Source organism: Myodes glareolus, chromosome 9 (assembly GCF_982192425.1).
Source record: "Myodes glareolus chromosome 9, mMyoGla1.1, whole genome shotgun sequence".
Classification (NCBI taxonomy): domain Eukaryota; kingdom Metazoa; phylum Chordata; class Mammalia; order Rodentia; family Cricetidae; genus Myodes; species Myodes glareolus.
The window spans coordinates 25,319,491-25,336,833 of NC_142034.1; the positions used below are offsets into that span (position 1 = coordinate 25,319,491).

At 51.9% G+C, this 17,343-nt stretch overlaps 1 protein-coding gene across 3 annotated transcripts in view; it reads right to left on the reverse strand.

Annotated features, from left to right (window-relative positions):
• Window positions 1-12,166, reverse strand: part of Arhgap23 (Rho GTPase activating protein 23) — an 81,578-nt gene extending 69,412 nt beyond the window's left edge. For all 3 annotated transcript variants that reach the window (XM_087910042.1, XM_087910041.1, XM_087910045.1), the window contains exon 1: window positions 12,043-12,166. In XM_087910042.1, coding sequence (XP_087766168.1) covers window positions 12,043-12,105 — 63 coding nt within the window. In that variant the 5' untranslated portion in view covers window positions 12,106-12,166. The remainder of the gene's footprint in view (window positions 1-12,042) is intronic.
• Between the last annotated feature and the right edge of the window lie 5,177 nt (window positions 12,167-17,343).

Sequence of the window (17,343 nt, forward strand, 5' to 3'; positions counted from 1 at the left end):
ACACAGAGTGTATAAACACACACACACACACACACACACACACAACACAACACAAAGGTGCATGGGAGGAGCTGGGTGTGGTGGCACAGGCCTTTAATCCTGGCACTCAGGAAGGAGACGCAGGAGGATCTCCCTGTGAGTCTGAGGCCAGCCTGGTCTAAACATTGAGTTCCAGGACAGCCTGGGGAAGATGTCACCACTCATGTTTGGTTGCAGCAGGGTTTGTTCTGCATGGGGTCAGGGAACTCAGGGTTCTTTTTTCTTTTCTTTTTTTTTTTTTTTTTTTTGTTGTTGTTGCTGTTGTTTTGCTAGACAAGGCTTCTCTGTGTAGCCCTGGTTATCCTGGAACTCGCTCTGCAGACCATGCTAGCCTCAGACTCAGAGATCTGCTTGTCTCTGCCTCCTGAGTGCTGGAATTAAAGACCTGTGCCACCACCTCCCTGGGTGCTACCAGGCCATTCCTGGGTTCTATCAGTGAACACAGGCTTCTCCAATAAGTTTCGAGAGGGCTTCACCATGGTGAGGTTTACCAATGCTGGACAGTTAGTGTGGGACAACCCAGCAGAAGTCAGGACTTGTCCACCAAAAGACAGCTAGACGGTGGAACAAACCGGTACTCACACCTGTGGAACAAACCGGTACTCACACCCGCGCTCTGACTCTCACTGTAAGTGTGCGCATATTTACTAGAGCCATTGGCAGGGATGTCTCCCCCCCACCCCACCCCCCTGCCCATCGCCAGACCTCCTTGGACTCCAAGCCAACCGCTCTGAGGTAAGTGAGCCTATGCTGGGCTGTGGGAGGTGATTGCCCATGCCTTTTTGTGTCAGGCAATATAGGATTTGGTTTTGTTTTGTTTTTATAATAAATATACAATTGCGTAGTGGTGGCCTTTGAACATCCTCCCGGCAGAAGGTATTTTACTAAGTTCTCACTTAGGACTGGAGATATGACTCATTTACTGAAATTCCCGAATGGTGTGTACAAAGCCCTGGGTTAGGTTCCCAGCAGTGCACAAACTGACATGGTGGTATGTTCCAGGAACCCCAGCACTTGGGAGGTAGAGGCAGAAAACTAGAAGTTCAAGGCCATCCCTGGCTACCTGGGATATGCTAGACTCTGTCTCAAAGAAATAGTAATAATAATTTTCAGGGCTGGGGAGATGGTGCAGAAGTTAAGAGCACTGACTACTCTTCCAGAGAACTGAGGTTTGATTCCCAGGAGCCACATGGTGGCTCACAACCATCTGTAACTTCAGTTCCAAGGGATCAGACATCCTCTTCTGACCTCCTCAGGCAGCAGGCACACACATGGCACACAGACACACATGCAAGTAAAACACCCGTAGACATTGCATTTTCAAAAAGTTAAAATAATTTTTTTCACCTGGCTGGGGAGATGGCTCTGCTGGATAAGATATCTGCTCTGTAAGCGTAAGAACCTGAGTTCAAATCCCTAGAAATCATGTTTTTTTTTAAAAAAAAAAAAACAGGCCCATCCTTTAATCCTAGCACTTGGGAGGCAGAGGCAGACAGATCTCTGTGAGTTTGAGGCCAGCCTGGTTTACAGAGCGAAACATACTCCAAAGCTACAGAGAAACCCTGTCTTGAAAGAAAAAATTAAAAAAAAAAAAAGACAGATGTTCAAGGGTCACTATGAAGTGCCTGGATTTTTGGATGTTTAAAAGTGAGCTCCTGTGAGGGTAATGATCTGAGACCCCAGCACCCAAGAGGCTACACAGACTCTGCCAGAAGGCTGAAATAAGTAAATAAAAACACCACCACGCAAGGTCACCCAGGATCCAAACTGAAAACTGGGCCTTTCTGAATCGGTAACATGTGTATGTCACCTGCCTTGCCTTCAGTCCCCCTTTCTGGGTCTACTCCACACTGTGCCTGGTCTGCCAGGGTCTTCTTTAACACTGGTGTTTTAGGCAAGGGGGCCGTGGGAAAATTCCGGACTGGCAGGTAATGGAGATGGGAATCTCACAAGCCATGTTTATAAAATTTTAGTGGAGTCGTTTTGTCTGGCTTTTGGGCAATAGAAAAAGCAGACAAGGAACCCCTTGAGGGCAGGGCTGTGTGGAGCCCATGGTGCTTATAAGTAATGATCATCCACAAAATGAAAGCTGGTTTGCTTGACGATCTGGTCACTGCCCAATTTTTCCCAAGCATTGAGCCTCCTATGCTGCCCCAGGCTGTAGTCATGGGGGAGGGCAAGAGGAGCACCATGCCAGCCATGCCTGGGAATGTCCTTGGCAGTCCCAGGCCATGCCCGGTCCCTCAGATATGCCCCAGCACTGAGGGACCTGGGCCTCTGGGTCCCAGTGCAGGAGGCAAAGGCTGCAGGAGAGGAAGGGAAGTGACTCTCTCACCAGCCTGAGTGACAACCCCATTACTCCCCTCTTGTACACCTGCTCACCCTCAGCTGTCCCCACAACTCCCCCAGGTGCAGCAAGGTGCAGGGGCCCAGGGCCAAGGTCTCATTAGAGCTAATGAAAGCTCAGCTGTGTAGATGCCAGCTCAAGATACAGGGAGCAACAAAGAGGGCCCCATCCCCTCTGGGAGAGGAACCCGAGACCACACCTCCAGAAGACTTCCTCAAGTCCAAGTGAGGACAGTTCATGCCACTAATGACACTTTCAGAGCTGCATCACGGGGCAGTTTCAGCGTGTGACCAGCACAGCATGCTTACACCGTCTAACCGCCTACAGGTTACTAGGCCCTGTGACCTGGTGGATTCTCTGCATGTACTCCAGTCCCTTGCTTAGCCATCACTATGCCTCCTGTGGGTACAGAGCCAGTGTGCAAAGAGAGGTGGCATAGCATCAGGGTGGGAAAGGGAACTTACCTGGCTGCATGGACCAAGGGTCCCCTGCCCACTGCTCTGCCCAACACTCAGAGCTCTTTACCCACTTGAGAGCCCCACTCCTTTACCTGGATGTCTTTTCTTTCTTCCACTCTTTTTTATTCTTTCTTTTTTCTTTTTTAAGGTAAACCAGGCACAGTGGCACAAGTCTTGAATCCAGCACTCGAAGCAGATCTCTGTGAGTTCGAGGCCTCACAGAGATGGAGCCGAGAATGGTACTGAACTCCAGTCTCCTGAATCTACCTCCTGAGTTCTGGGATCCAGGCGTGCACGACCACACCCAGTTTACACAGCTCTGCATGGACTGAACTCCTTTTGTGCACACCAGGCAAGCACTCTACCGCTGGGCTAGCCCTTTCAGCTTTCGTTTTAATTTCAAGACAAAGTCTCAAGTAAGTTGCCCAGGTAGGCCTTGAATTTGTGATCCTTCAGGCCTCAGCCTCCTGTGTCACCAGACCGGTTCTTGTTAGTTCTAGTTCCCTCTCTGCCTCTGGTCTTCTTACCCTGCCTTTTCCCTAGGCCTCGGTTTCCCTAAAGGAAAGATGAGACAGGAAAGAGTACCCTCTCTAACTGGCTGTTCCTCTCCTCCCTTCTGCCCTCTATTGCACAGAACCACAACTGATCCCTCATTGATAAGGCTAAAGCTGGTGAAGCACAGGGGTCTCTGCCCAGAGGTGGGAGTCCCCGCTCAGAGGTGGGGGGGTCTCCGCCCAGAGGTGGGGGGGTGTCTCTGCTCAGAGGTGGGAGTCCCCGCTCAGAGATGGGGGGGTCTCCGCCCAGAGTTGGGGGTCTCCGCCCAGAGGTAGGGGGTCTCTGCTCAGAGGTGGGAGTGTCCGCTCAGAGGTGGGAGTCTCCGCTCAGAGGTGAGGGTCTCTTCTCAGAGGTGGGAGTCTCTGCTCAGAGGTGGGGGTCCTTTCAGCCTTCTAGAGGCTGTAAGGAGCAGGGTGGGGAGATGGGGGAGGGGAGTCCCTGTGGCCCAGATCCCCACTCCACCTCTCCATGTGCTCCAAGTCCTGTACTCCCACCCAGGTCTCCCAAGTGGTTCTCACATCAGTGGCAGGAATTAACAAGGAAGAAAACAGAGCTGAATTGGGAGCCCACTGTAGACAGAATCAGACTGCTAACTGAAAGAAGTCGGGCACCCCATAGAAGGAACTCTGCCCTTGCCCGAACCGACACCCCTGCTTGACACTGAGACCCCTAGTTCTTGTCCTCCCACATGGCTCCTACATGTCCCCCAGCCTACCACATTCCTGGGGCCCACAGGCCTCCTGCCCTATGTCCATGACACAGAGGCCAGCAAGCCCTTTGCCCAGTCTCTCTCTGTCCGAGCTCTCTCTCTTCTCAGAGATACAGGCTGAGCTTTGAAAGGGTCACTTCAAAGGGGACAGTCTGTGGAGAACCCTGCCAGACCCAGGGCTGTCTCCTCCGCCTGACTCCTGGCAGCTGTCGACAAAGGCTCCACTGTTTTCCCTGGCCCCCAGACGCCCCCAAAAGCACTGGGCATAAGGCTTTCTTTCCCCAGCTCCACTCCTACAGGCCAACCTCTTGCTACAGGGAGCAGCTGAGGCCCCTGCTACATGAGAGGCTGTGTTAGTGGACCAGGGAACTCTCCCCCTTCCTTGGCACTCAAACCCAGGATGATCAGGTAGCCTCCAGGACCAGTGGCCCAGGTCCCTCCCTGCTCCTTGGTCACCCAGTCTTTCTGACTCTGCAGGGGCCTCCTGCCTTCTCCAGCCCACTTCACACTCATACCAGGCTTTGCAGGCGACTTCCAGGCAGTCTGTCAGGGATACCTGGCCTCCGTGGAGCCACTTAGCCGCAATCACAGTGGCCAGACTTTAATTCTTCTTCCGACCAGGCATCTTGGCCTCTGTCTTAGTCTCCAGTGTGCCTGAGTCCAGGAAATAGTTCCTTTAATACTAACACAACATAGCTCTCCAAGCAGGACCCCCAGGGGGTTCTGGGCTGACCTTTACCTCAATGCCAGAATTATCACTAGTCCACATCACTGTCCACCAGGGCTTGGATACCTCCAGAGATGGAGACCTCACTACTTCCACAGAAGCTCACTTCTTCTTCAGATAACTCTGACCAGAAGTGCTTGCTTTGTTTATGATGGTGGCTTATATAGCCCAGGATAACCTCAAATGCATTATATAGCTAAGGATGATCTTGAATTTCTGATCCTCTTGCCCCTACCTCCCAGGTGCTGCGATTACATGCCTATGCCACCATGCCTGATCAGTGCAATGCTAGGGATTGAACCCAGGGCCTGTGCATGCTAGGCAAGCGCTCTACCATCTCAGCTACATCTCAGCGCCTTTGTTTGGGGGTTTGGGTTTTTTGTTTATTTGCTTGCTTGCTTGGTTTTATTTGCTTTTGAAACAGGGTTTCACCCACCCTACAGCCCAGTCTGCTCTGGAATTCACAGTGTAACCAGCATTGACTCTGAACTGGTGACAAGCCTCCTGTCTCCCATCACCAGGGCTTGGATTGCCACCCATTGATCATTATTTGCCTAACAATGGCTGCTGCCAATAGAGACTGGCCTGACTCCCCTCACTCAGGCCTCTCAGTAAGGCTGATGGATTATATCTGAGGTAAGATTGGAGGTCAAGAGCTAGGGTTTGGCTCAGTCACAAAGTGCGTGCCTAGCTCTTGTAAGCTTCACAGTCAAGCCTCAAGTCCACATGAAAGAGAAAATGGAGGCTAGAGTCCAAAGCCACACAGTAAAGATGGGGAAGAGTTAAAATGGGAACTAAGAAGGGTAAAGTCCGACCTATACACTCAACTACAGGATGTTCCAGACTCCCAAGAGCCTATAGAGGCATCCCAGGCCCCAGGCCCTCATCTCCCAGGGCGGGTCTACTGGGTCAGAAGGTAGAATGCCAAATATCTCCCAGTGCGCAGGTCCCTGTGAGCAGATGGAGCTGTAGCCCTCGGGTCTGACTGACGAGTGCTAATTCAGACCAGGAAAAGAACAACAGAAAGGAAGGGTGACCCAGCAGCCCAGGTATGTGAGGGTCAAAGGAAGCTGGAGATGTCCCTAGGCCCAAGGTTAGGGCAGATGTGGCCTGGAAATCCAACACCTGTTGCTTGAGAGATAAAATGGTTGATAGCAGCCAGGCTGGATGATAGAGGACTATAATCTCAGGGCTGACGCACAAGGATGGACTTTTAAGGCCTGATTTGGCTACTGAGAGAACTCAAGGCCAGCCTTCTTAATGTAGCAAGATTCTGTCTTAAAATAAAAAGTAAGGGGGCCAGAGACATGGTTTAGTAGTTCAGAGTACCAGCTGCTCTTCCCAAGGACCTGGGTTTGATTCCAAGCACCCATATTGTGGCTCACAACCATCCATAATTCCAGTTCCAGAGGATCTGACACTGTCTTCTGACCTCTGCAGGCACCGGGTCAACATGAGGTACACAGACACAGAAGCAGGTAAAACACCCATACACATAAAATAATAAAAGTAATTTTTTAAAAAAAGTGCCAGGCCAGGCGGTGGTGGTGCACACCTTTAAAACTAGCACTCGGGAGGCAGAGGCAGGCGGATCTTTGTGAGTTTGAGGCCAGCCTCAAACAGAGCGAGTTCCAGGACAGCCAGGGCTGTGTACACAGACAAATCTGCCTCAAGAAACCAAAAATAAATAAATTAAAGTTAAGTAAAAACAGGGCCTAGGCATGTGGATAATGGGAGAACACTTCTCTCAAATGAGGCCCCAGATTCCAATCTCAGTCCTAAATTGGGTATAGTGGTGTCTGCCTTTAATCTCAGCGTTAGGGGGAGGCAGGAGAATAAGAAATTGATAGTAGAGCCGGGTGGTGGTGGCGCATGCCTTTAATCCCAGCACTCGGAAGGCAGAGGCGGGCGGATCTCTGTGAGTTCGAGGCCAGCCTGGTCTACAAGACAGACCTCAACGCTACAGAGGAAACCCTGTCTCGAAAAACCAAAGAGAGAGAGAGCGAGAAATGGAGACATGGGCAGGACAACAGCACTTAGGCAGCGTACCCTGACATCAATCCTGAGCTCTAAAAATGAAAGCATAATATAAAATAAAATGTTAGGATCTAAGACAGGCCGTGTTCCAGACACACTCAGACCACCATCCAACTTGACAAAAACAAACTTCCTGCTGCCTGAGCTCACCTCCTCAGGGCTGCCAGAGACCTTTCTCTCCTGCCTGTTTCTCAGCACCTTGCCCTCAGAACTCTTGGAAATGAAGAGAGCCAAATGAAAGCAAGAGAAGCCAGGAGCTTTGGAGGCAGTAGTGACAGGAAGCGATCAGAAACTTTTCCCTTCCTCTTTAGGCTTAGCTCAGGCACTCGGTTCAGACAACACCGTCAGGTTTCTTCCTGAGACCCTAATCCCACCTACGTGTGAAGGATAGGTCCCAGAATTCTGTGGGTTTGTCACACACTGTCTCAGCATTCATGAATCCAGTTAGTCAGTCAGCCAGGCAACAAATATTCTCTGAGCTCTGGCTAGCTGCCAGACTGTGGTAACAAGCTTGACACCTTTAGGCTGCTGGAATGAGGTTAAGAGCACGGTCAGTTCCTTAGCTCTGTCACTCACTCGTGTGACCGCAGGAAGTCATGGAATCTCTCTGTGTCAGCTGGGATAGCAATAACATACCTGCCCAGCATTAAGCACCATGGAGAGATTTGATATTATTCTCTTGTCTTTGAATAACTCTAGTCTGACGGGGAGACTAACGAGCCTCTCATCTCAATGCCAGGGAGAGAGTTAGGTCCTGGTCACTGGGAGACCAGTGGGGGAGGCTTCTGGCTTGCACTCCACAAACATTTATGGAGGGCTGCCTGTGCCAGGCACTGTGCAGGGCACTGGGGACACAGATGAACAAGACACATTGTTCACTCATCCCTGTCGCACCCCCAGGACTCAGTTCCAGAGGCTGGTGGGATGGGGGGGCACAGTACCAAGGGCAGAACCCCTGGGAGCTTGGGGTTCAGAGGGCCTAAATCCTCATCTGCCACTCACAGTCTGAGGGGCATGACACGTTCGGGCATCCTTCTCCTCTTTAGCATGAGATGTTAAACAAGACGGGCCCTTTGGTTTTGACCACTCTGACAGGTATTGAATAGCCCCCCTCCCAAGGGCTTAACTCTACCCACGCCCAAAGCCAAGACCATCTGGGCCTGATGTCTCCCTGAGATGGTGGAGAAGACACTCGCCCGGTACAGCCTGGCACTGCCCTGCTGACGCACTGGCATCATTTCATGAGAAACAGGGGCCTAGATCTGAAGGCGGGTTGTTTGAAGGGGGGGTGAGCGTGGGGAGAGGCAGTGCCAACTCCCACAGGCCCTATTCATGACAGAGTCCGGGTGGCAGAGCAGGATAATTAAGACCAGGCTTTGTCTAAATCCCTGACCAAGCCAATACCTCACCTCTGAACCCCTGCAGCCAGCAGAGTGGGACCAAGACCACTAGATGGAGGGGAGAATGCCGGCCAACTGTCACAGGCCTGCAGCACTGGGGCCAGCCTGGGGAGGTGGGGAGGGAGACCAAAGAACAAGGAATGGTTGCCCCACCCACAAACACTGAGGGACACCTGAGGCTGTGCCACCCTGGTGACCAGCAAGGACAAGTAAGCAAGCTCCAAATCAGCAGAGGAGGATTTGATGTGGATGCTACTAAAATGGGCACAGATTCAAAGGAGCGCCGTGGCTGGGCAGTGAGAACCACCCATGACTCTAGAACCCGGTGGCCCCTTCCTCCCGACTCTTGTTCTCTCTCTCTCTTTAAACAAATAAATAAATAAATAAGATCCTTTTAAAGATTTATTTATTTATTATGTATACAGTGTTCAGCCTGCATGCCAGAAGAGGGCAAGTTATCTCATTATAGTTTGTTCTGAGCCACCATGTGGGTGCTGGGAACTGAACTCAGGACCTTTGGGAGAGCAGCCAGTGCTCTTAACCTCTGAGCTACCTCTCCAGCCCTCAACTCTGTTCTTTATGAACAATGTAGCTTTGCTCACACCATTAGCTCACTCTGCCTCAGGGTCCCCAACTGTAAGATGGGACAATGAGGGGCTGGAGAGATGGCTCAGTGGTTAAGAGCATTGCCTGCTCTTCCAAAGGTCCTGAGTTCAATTCCCGGCAACCACACAGTGGCTCACAACCATCTGTAATGAGGTCTGGTGCCCCCTTCTGGCCTACAGGCATACACACAGACAGAATATTGTATACTAAATAAATAAATAAATAGATATTTTTTAAAAAATGGGACAATGACAGCACCAACCTCGATGTGATACTGTAACAATTAAAAGAGTGAACTATATAAATCCTGACCCAGAGGAACTGCTACCAAATCTTAGCTATCACCGAGGATGCTGAGATAGACAAAGTCAGCCTGGACTACGTAGCAAGAGATTCTGGAAAAAAAAAAAAAAACTCTAGCACTAATGTATATGCTCATTTAAATATATTTGCATGTTCTCTGGATCTCTCTGCATTGGAATCCAGCATCACAGGACTCTGCCTACTGAAGGCTATATCCCTGTACCATGCTCCAAGCTGCTCTGGGGTGCTGCAGCTCACAAACCTGTCCTTGGGAGTTCTTCTGAATAACTAACCCCAATCTCTCACCCCAACACAGTCCAGTCATCTGCTCTGTAATTTATCTTTTATACTATTATTATTTTTTAAAAAAAATATTTATTTATTTATTATGTATACAATATTTTGTCTGTGTGTATGCCTGCAGGCCAGAAGAGGGCACCAGACCTTATTACAGATGGTTGTGAGCCACCATGTGGTTGCTGGGAATTGAACTCAGGACCTTTGGAAGAGCAGGCAATGCTCTTAACCTCTGAGCCATCTCTCCAGTCCCCTATACTATTATTATTATTATTATCATTATTTGTGTGTGTGTGGTTTTTTGAGACAGGGTTTCTCTGTGTGTCCTGGTATCTGCTTTGTAGACCAGGCTGGTCTTGAACTCACAGAGATCCGCCTGTCTCTGCCTCCTGAGTGCTGGGATTAAAGGCATGCGCCACCACACCCAGCTGTAGTCTGCCTTTTAACTTTACACAAGAAGTTTCAAAGTAGGGCTGGAGACATGGTTCAGCTGTTAAAGGTGAGGCTCACAACCAAAAATTAAGAGTTCAGTTCCCAGTACCCACTGCTATCTCTCCAGCCACAAAGAAAGGGGGTGGGGGGCTCAAAGTATCTTTGCAATGAGAGATGAAGCAACCCACTGCCCACTCCCACACTGCCCTGCTTTGTAATACCACACCCTCCCTCACTCCTACTCCCAACTATGCCAACAACACTGCATCCTTTTGTCATGAGTTCAGGGTTGCCCTGAGAGGACACAGCAGGCCTCATCCACACTACCCACACAAAAGGGTTTTTCCCCAGGTCCAGTTCCCTCAGCGTCAGCAGAGAACCACACAACAGTGCTGCACCTCCCCAGCAATATACAAGATTTCTTCCTAATAACCCACCCCCAAGCTTCCCATGCCCTAACCACCACCAGAACTCAAGTGCCAACCCAACAATGCCCCCATACCTTTAGGTCAGACCCTATCTGAAAATAAACACTAACGTCGCCAGGCATGGTACCACACACCTCTAACCCCAGCGCTCCTGAGGCAGAGACCAAGCGGATGAACCAGAGCAAGTTCCAGGACAGCCAGGCCTACAGAGGGAGACCCTGTCTGGACAAAACAAAAAATAAAACAGGCACTAACACTTTTACTACACAGTACCAGAGGGCTTTGGGACCCCGGAATCTAGCATTGCAGGGAATGGATCCACTGCTCTCATATTGAATGGGGAAGGTAGGGCCTAGGACACTGGGCCTTGGAGTTCCCAGGCTTCTGGGGGGTGGATCCAACCACATGTGGGCAATGGGAGAAAGACACCAAGGCTGGGGACCTTTGGGCCAAGTTTGCAGGCCAAATGAATGGTTCTGCAATGGAGATTCAAATCTCCTGCCGTCAGCTCTGGCCACTTTGGAAAATGAGGCTGTTGCCCTGGCAGAGGGGAGAACCACACGGGATCAAAGGCCACCCACTAGTAGCCCACAGGGGGATATGGGTGGAGGCAGTAAGGGGTCAGGGATGAAGTACCTGCAGTTTGTGGGGGGAGAATCCGAAAGACTCAAGCCTAATGGCCTCAACTCCCGCCCCCCCCCCCCCGCGCCCCCGTCCATCCTGAATTTCAAGTTTATAATTAGGAAACACACTTTGGCTGTAGGGAGGGGTAGAGAAGCCAGAGCAGCCGACTGAGGGAGAATGTAACACGTCCAGTTTAGACATCAGAGTCTCCTAAAGAGTTTGCTAAGTATATGCCCGCGGGACCAACACCCCAGGACAGGAGCCCGCTGGAGTGTCAAAAGAGGGTGAAACTTAGTTCTAGCCTTGACCCTAAAACTGGACCCCAGGGATGTCTTTCCCAAATTCAGGAAAACTACTGACCAGGCAGTGTTCAGTCCTTTGGTTGGCACTGCCATTGCGAGCTGGAGGAGCAGGGTGGGGGTGAACGCACGGAACCGACAACCAGACTCCAAGGCAGGGGACTGACCCTGTTGGGAAGGTGAGGGCCCTTCCCCAGCCTCAGCAGCTGGCAGATGAAAGAACCCAAGCAAAGCAGCCCAGCGCTGAGTAATGCCCCTGGCACCCCGCTCCCGGACCCACCCACAACCCGGAGCGGGCAGAGGAGAGGGCCGGGCAGGGCTGGGGTCCCAGTCCCGAGCCCAGCAGCCCACAACGCAGTCCCAGCCGGAGGGGGCCAGCCGAGGACGTCCCGCCCCAGGACCCCTCCCCCACTCCCTGTAGCTCCAGCTGTGCGGGGGCCTCGCCAACGGAAAACGAAAACTCGGGCAGAGGAAACGGCGGCGGGCGCCCCGCCTGAAAATCCCGGACAAAAGGCGCGCGGGCCTCCCACCCCCGCTGCCGGGCAGCCCAGGGCCTGGCACCACCACCGACTGGGTGGCCCCGGCCCGGTAGCCCCGGGCCCGTCGGGGCTCCTGCGCGACGACCCCCTTCTAGCCCCAGCCTAGCGCAGCTGTTCCTCCTGCCGCTCCCCAGCGGGACACCAAACTCCCGCAGCGGTGCCCATCGACGGCGGCGCAGTGACCCCAGCCCGGACGTAGCCCCCGGTCCCGCCCCAGCCTGGCCCGGGTTCTGAGTCCTCACCTGGGGTGGCCGGGGCTCCGGACGCGGCGGGATCCCGACCAGGCAGAAAGCGACTCCATTCATCGGGCCGCAGTGGAGGCTCTGCGGCCAGGGCACGGTTGGGGGTACGGGCCGGGGCCCAGGGGGCGGGGGGGGGGGGGCCGGGAGCAGAGGGGCGGGGCCAGAGGGGGCGGGCTCTGTGCGACTCCGCCCACCTACTCCCACCCCGCCCCACAAGCCACGCTCCAGAACCGGCGCAGCCAGTGGTCTTTTCACATGCTGAGCAGAAAAGTAAAGGGAAGCGAAACAGGGATATACACGGACCATGGAGCCAAGGGTCAGAAACGAACCTGGTCCAGAGACAAGGTCTCAGGGAAGCTTCTGGAGAGAGGGCCTGCATGGGACCGGCCCAGACAGATGTTGAACGGTGAGCACAGGAAGAGGATGCGGGCACTGAACTCAGTAATAGCACAAGGAAAGGCAGCTAGAGTGGGACAGAAACGGACCCCGAGGTCCAGAAAACCTGTGAGTGGTGGAGACAGGATGAAACGACCTTATCTCATTCAGGGAAAGATGGACAAGGCTTGGGGCGGAGACTCTTAGGGTCTCATGGAAGTGAGACACATTAGATGTGGTGTGAGGTATGTTCCCCCACCAATTTGGAAAAGACCCCTCCCAGGAAGAGGGGATGGTACCACGATGGCAGCAGAGTCAAGACTGGAAGGGAATTCTGACAGACGTCTAGGGCATTAGGTGCCCACCGCAGCGCTGTGTCTCAGACCTCTGGTCCTGCAAAGATAGGTTCTGCCAAGGCAGCCATCCTAGGTGACACTCCCAGCTCCTAGCTACCCTTCCTGCTCCACGGGGAGCTAGGCCTAAAGAGACACTCCTGGCCTGAGCCAGCCACTTACTTCCCAGTTCTCCAACAGAATCCCACCGTTTCCCCAGCTCACAGGCCCCCACACGATCCAGTGAGAACCAGTACCTCAGGCCTTCATTGAGCTGGGAAGTTCTTTTTCTACCTAAATCTCATCTGTCCTCTTCCTCCAGTCTATACTGACCTCTTTCTGAGCCTTCTACAGGATTTTTTGTTTGTAGGTCTTTCTTTTTCTTCTTTTATAGAACATGTAGACTTGATCAGCCTGGAACTCCCTATGTAAACCAGGCTGATCTCTAACTCACAGAAATCCACCTGCCTCGGCCCTCTGAGTGCTGGGATGGAAAAGCCCTATTTCGGGTTTTCCTGGTATGACTTGGTTTGATATTTTTAAGACAGAGGACTGCAGAGTGGTATTGAACCTTATCCCTCAGTTTCCTGAGTACCATTATCCTGGGATAATGATCATGAGCCACCACGTCTGACTCCTTTCAATCTTAAAGGCTTCTCTTTCCCTTTCCCCAGATTATGAGGTGGGAAAAAAGCAGATATCCCCAAGAAATAGTCATTGATTTCAGGGGAGGCAGGCAAAGCAGAAAGAATTAAGTATCCTCCAAAGACACCCTCCCTGAGCCTGGAGACCTCATAAGAATGTTCGCTTTACCACTACCTCCTCCAGGACAGACCCAAGTCGCCAAGCCCACCCCTAGGGCTGTGGCAAGGGAGACCTCTTTCCTCCTGAGAGCCCCAAGGCCACTGATAGGCACTCAAAAGAATTCTCCTGTAACTGTAAAGGCCTCTCTAACTTTTTTCAGCCCACCAAGGTCAGAAGCCAGAATTACCCCCTCCTCCTAAAACGTCCCTAATTGTCATCCATCACAATGCCTGGATCTTCTCCATTTCAACAGAGTACCAGTTCCTGCCCCTTCTGCCTGTCACTCCAATGTCGCAAGGCATGTTGCCCTTCCTGGCACAAGGGTTCTTTCCTCCCAGTACAAAGGGTTGTCTCCGTAAGGAGAGCAGATTTGAGTTGAGGCTGTGGGGGCAGGGAGGAGGGTGGTGGCCCCTGGGGTGCCCCTGGTTCACGTTTTCCAGAGCCTGATGCCCTCAGACCCTACAGGAGGTAGTAAGAGGAAATGAGCTCACGCTGACCGGCAGGCCAATTCCTCCCTCCACAATGCACAGCACGAACCTCCTCCACCCCCTCCCACTTCCCAGAAAGTGCACTGTCCCCCACCCTGCTGCTCCTCCCACCTCTTCCTGCACCTTGACCTGCACCCCCCTCGCCTGCCAGTCATTTCTATCCATCTTCTCCAACCTTCTTCTCCTACCCTCCACACACACCACACACATACACACCACACACACACATACACCCCCCACACACACACATACACACCACCACACACACACATACACACCACCACACACACACCACCACCACCACACACACACACACATACACACCACCACACACACATACACACCACCACACACACATTCTCTGTCTATCTTCTATCCGGGTTCCCCATCTTCTGTCTCTGTGTGACTCTATCTGTACATCCTACCATCTGCCCCAGGAACCACTTTCTTCTTTCTAGGATCTTACTATGGACAAGCGTGCTCTCGCTGAGCTGATGATGACCCTCGTGGGGGATCCCCTTCACCAGTCCAGTCATGGCTGCTGACTCAGTTCTACCACAGGAAGGAGGGGACCTGCAAGGGTGTGGCAGGTGGCCCTGGGGATATAGGAACCAGGCCCTGTTCCTTCCCTTCAGTGACTTGATCTTCCTGACCCATGAGTCTATGGTGAGACCCCCCCGAGCAGCCATGGAAGGCTAGAGAAACAGGACAACTGCCTATCAGAGCTGCCTCTGTCTGGATCTGTGGGCTTTGTAGCTGAGCAGACCTGCATGAGGGGAACAGAGAGAGAGGCTAGGTGGGGAGCAGGCTCCTCATGGACAAAGGCAGGGAGGGCTGTGGTGTGTGGGCAGGAAGTGTGAAGGGATGAGGAAGGAGACAGGAGGGTGTGAGAGACGTTGTGAGAGCCGTGGTTCAGGCACTTAGGTTCTGCTCTGGCTCCGGAGAAACATGAGGTAGTGATGTGTTTTGTTACCTCAGGCACACAGTGAGGATAGGAACCAAAGACAGTGAAAAAGGAGGTTAGCGATGTGGGGTAAACAACAAATGTCAGAGGCTTTGGAACTAGGGGAAGGGCAAGGCAATGGAAGAATCTAGAACAATTTCAAGGCTTAGACTACTAGATAGTTTATGTAGGATGGTCCTAGGAGAGTGAACATGTCAGGTATCAAATCGTGAGATAATGCTTCAGTTAAAGTTATGAAGGCCTTGCTATGCAAAGAATTTACTATTTTGTTTAATGGACAAGGAAACTAGGGTTCAACCAACTTAAATACTTGTGTGGTTTTGTTTTGGTTTGGTTTGGTTTTTCAAGACAGGGTTTCTCTGTAGCTTTGGCACCTGTCCTGGAAGTAGCTCTTATAGATCAGGCTGGCCTCAAACTCACAGAGATCCGCCTACCTCTGCCTCCTGAGTGAGTGCTGGGATTAAAGGCTTGCGCAGCCACCACCTCCCGATGAGTCCACACACTTAAACCACACTCAGTGAAATATTCACTGGCTGCTTAAATCACGGGTCTGGTCGCTACGCAGAAGACAAGCTTGAGCTAGAGTCTAGAAGTCCGGAGAGATGGGAAGCAGCTGAAGAGTCTCTGAAGACAGTAAGGAATGGGGTGACCACATGAAGGACAGAACCTGGAGGAACAGCAGCCTTTAGGGACAGGCAGAAGAGACACACAAGCAAGTGGCATTGTATGGGGCAGAAAGGACTCCTGGTAGATTGGTGGGAGCCAATGGGGGTCAACTATGTATATGGGCAGAGCTAAGGAGAGGCTGTGAAACTGGGCAGGAAGGTGGCGTGAGGGTGGGGCAGGGCAGGCCACTTGACAATCCAGGTGAGCCTTGGGCGAGGCAGTGTGATGCTTGAGTGGGAAAATGAGAAAAATCAGATGAGACCAGGTACCTGAGAAGGCCTGAGGGACAGGGAAGCTGAGCCAGGCATGGTGGCTCATGTCTGTGATCTCAGCATTTGGGAGGCTGAGGCAGGAGGATCACAAGTCAGAAGTCACTGTGGTCTAGACAGCGAGTTTGAGGATAGCCTGGGCTACATAATCAGACCCTGTCTTCAAAAACCAGAGTTGGGGGGGGGGAAGCTGGAGGGATGGCTAGGCAGTTAAAAGTACCCACTGCTTTTGTAGGAGACCCAGGTTTGGTTCCCAGCACCCACACAGCAGCTCATAACCCCCAGTAACTCTAGTTCCAGGGGTCCAGCACTCTTTTTTGGCCTCAGTGGGTACCAGATCCAAATGTGGTACACATACATATACCCAGCTAAATGCTCATCCATCTAACTTACAAATAACTAGCTGGGTGTAGTGGTGCACACTTTTAATCCCAACACTTGGGGGGCAGAGGCAGGTGGGTCTGTGAGCTGGAGGCCAGTCTGGTCTACAGAGTGAGTTCCAGGGCAGTCAGGAGTGTTACACAGAGAAAGCCTGTCTCAATAAACAAACAAACAAACAAACAAACAAATATTTAAAACGTTTATTTTAAGGGTGACTAGATAAATGGCTCAGCAGCTAAGAGCAGTGGCTCTTATAAATGACCCAGGTTCAGTTCCCAGTATCCACATGGTGGCTCACAACCATCTACAACTATAGTTCAAGGGGATCCAGTGCACTTTTCTGAGCTCCACAGGAACCGGGCACACTTGTAGTGCACAGACATACATGCAGGTAAAATACCCACATGCATAAAATAAATATATCTTTAGAACCCTGTTGTATTTTTTAGTATAGGGCCAAGCAAAATGGTGCAGCAAGTTAAGACAGTTGGCTCCAAGGCTAATGTCTGAGTTCAGCCCCCAGAATCCTCACGGTGAAAAGCAAGAACAAACTTGTCTTTTGACCTCCACATGTGCACAGTGGCAGGTATGCAGGCATGTGCACACAAATAGACACACAAAAACCAATGCTTTGTTAAAAACCAACAATAATATTTGAAGGCTGGAGCGATGGCCCAGTGGTTAAGAGCACTGGCTGCTCTTCCAGAGGACTCAGGTTCGGTTCCCAGCATCCACACTGTGGTTCACAACCATCTGTAACTCCCGCTCCTGGGGACGGAACAGCCTCTTCTGGCCTTCACTGGCACCACGCACACACATGGCAGCCAGATACATACGCAGGCAAAGCACCAGTTCACATGAAATGTAATTAAAAGGTAAACCAAGCATTTGAGAACATGTGCCTGGGAAAGAGACTGAGGACACACGGGAGGAAGCTGAGTGGACGGAGATCAGGAGGACCACACAGAAAGGGCCATGGGGTCCTCAGTGCTGGCCTGGTCCTGTGTTGGCAAGAAGTTTAA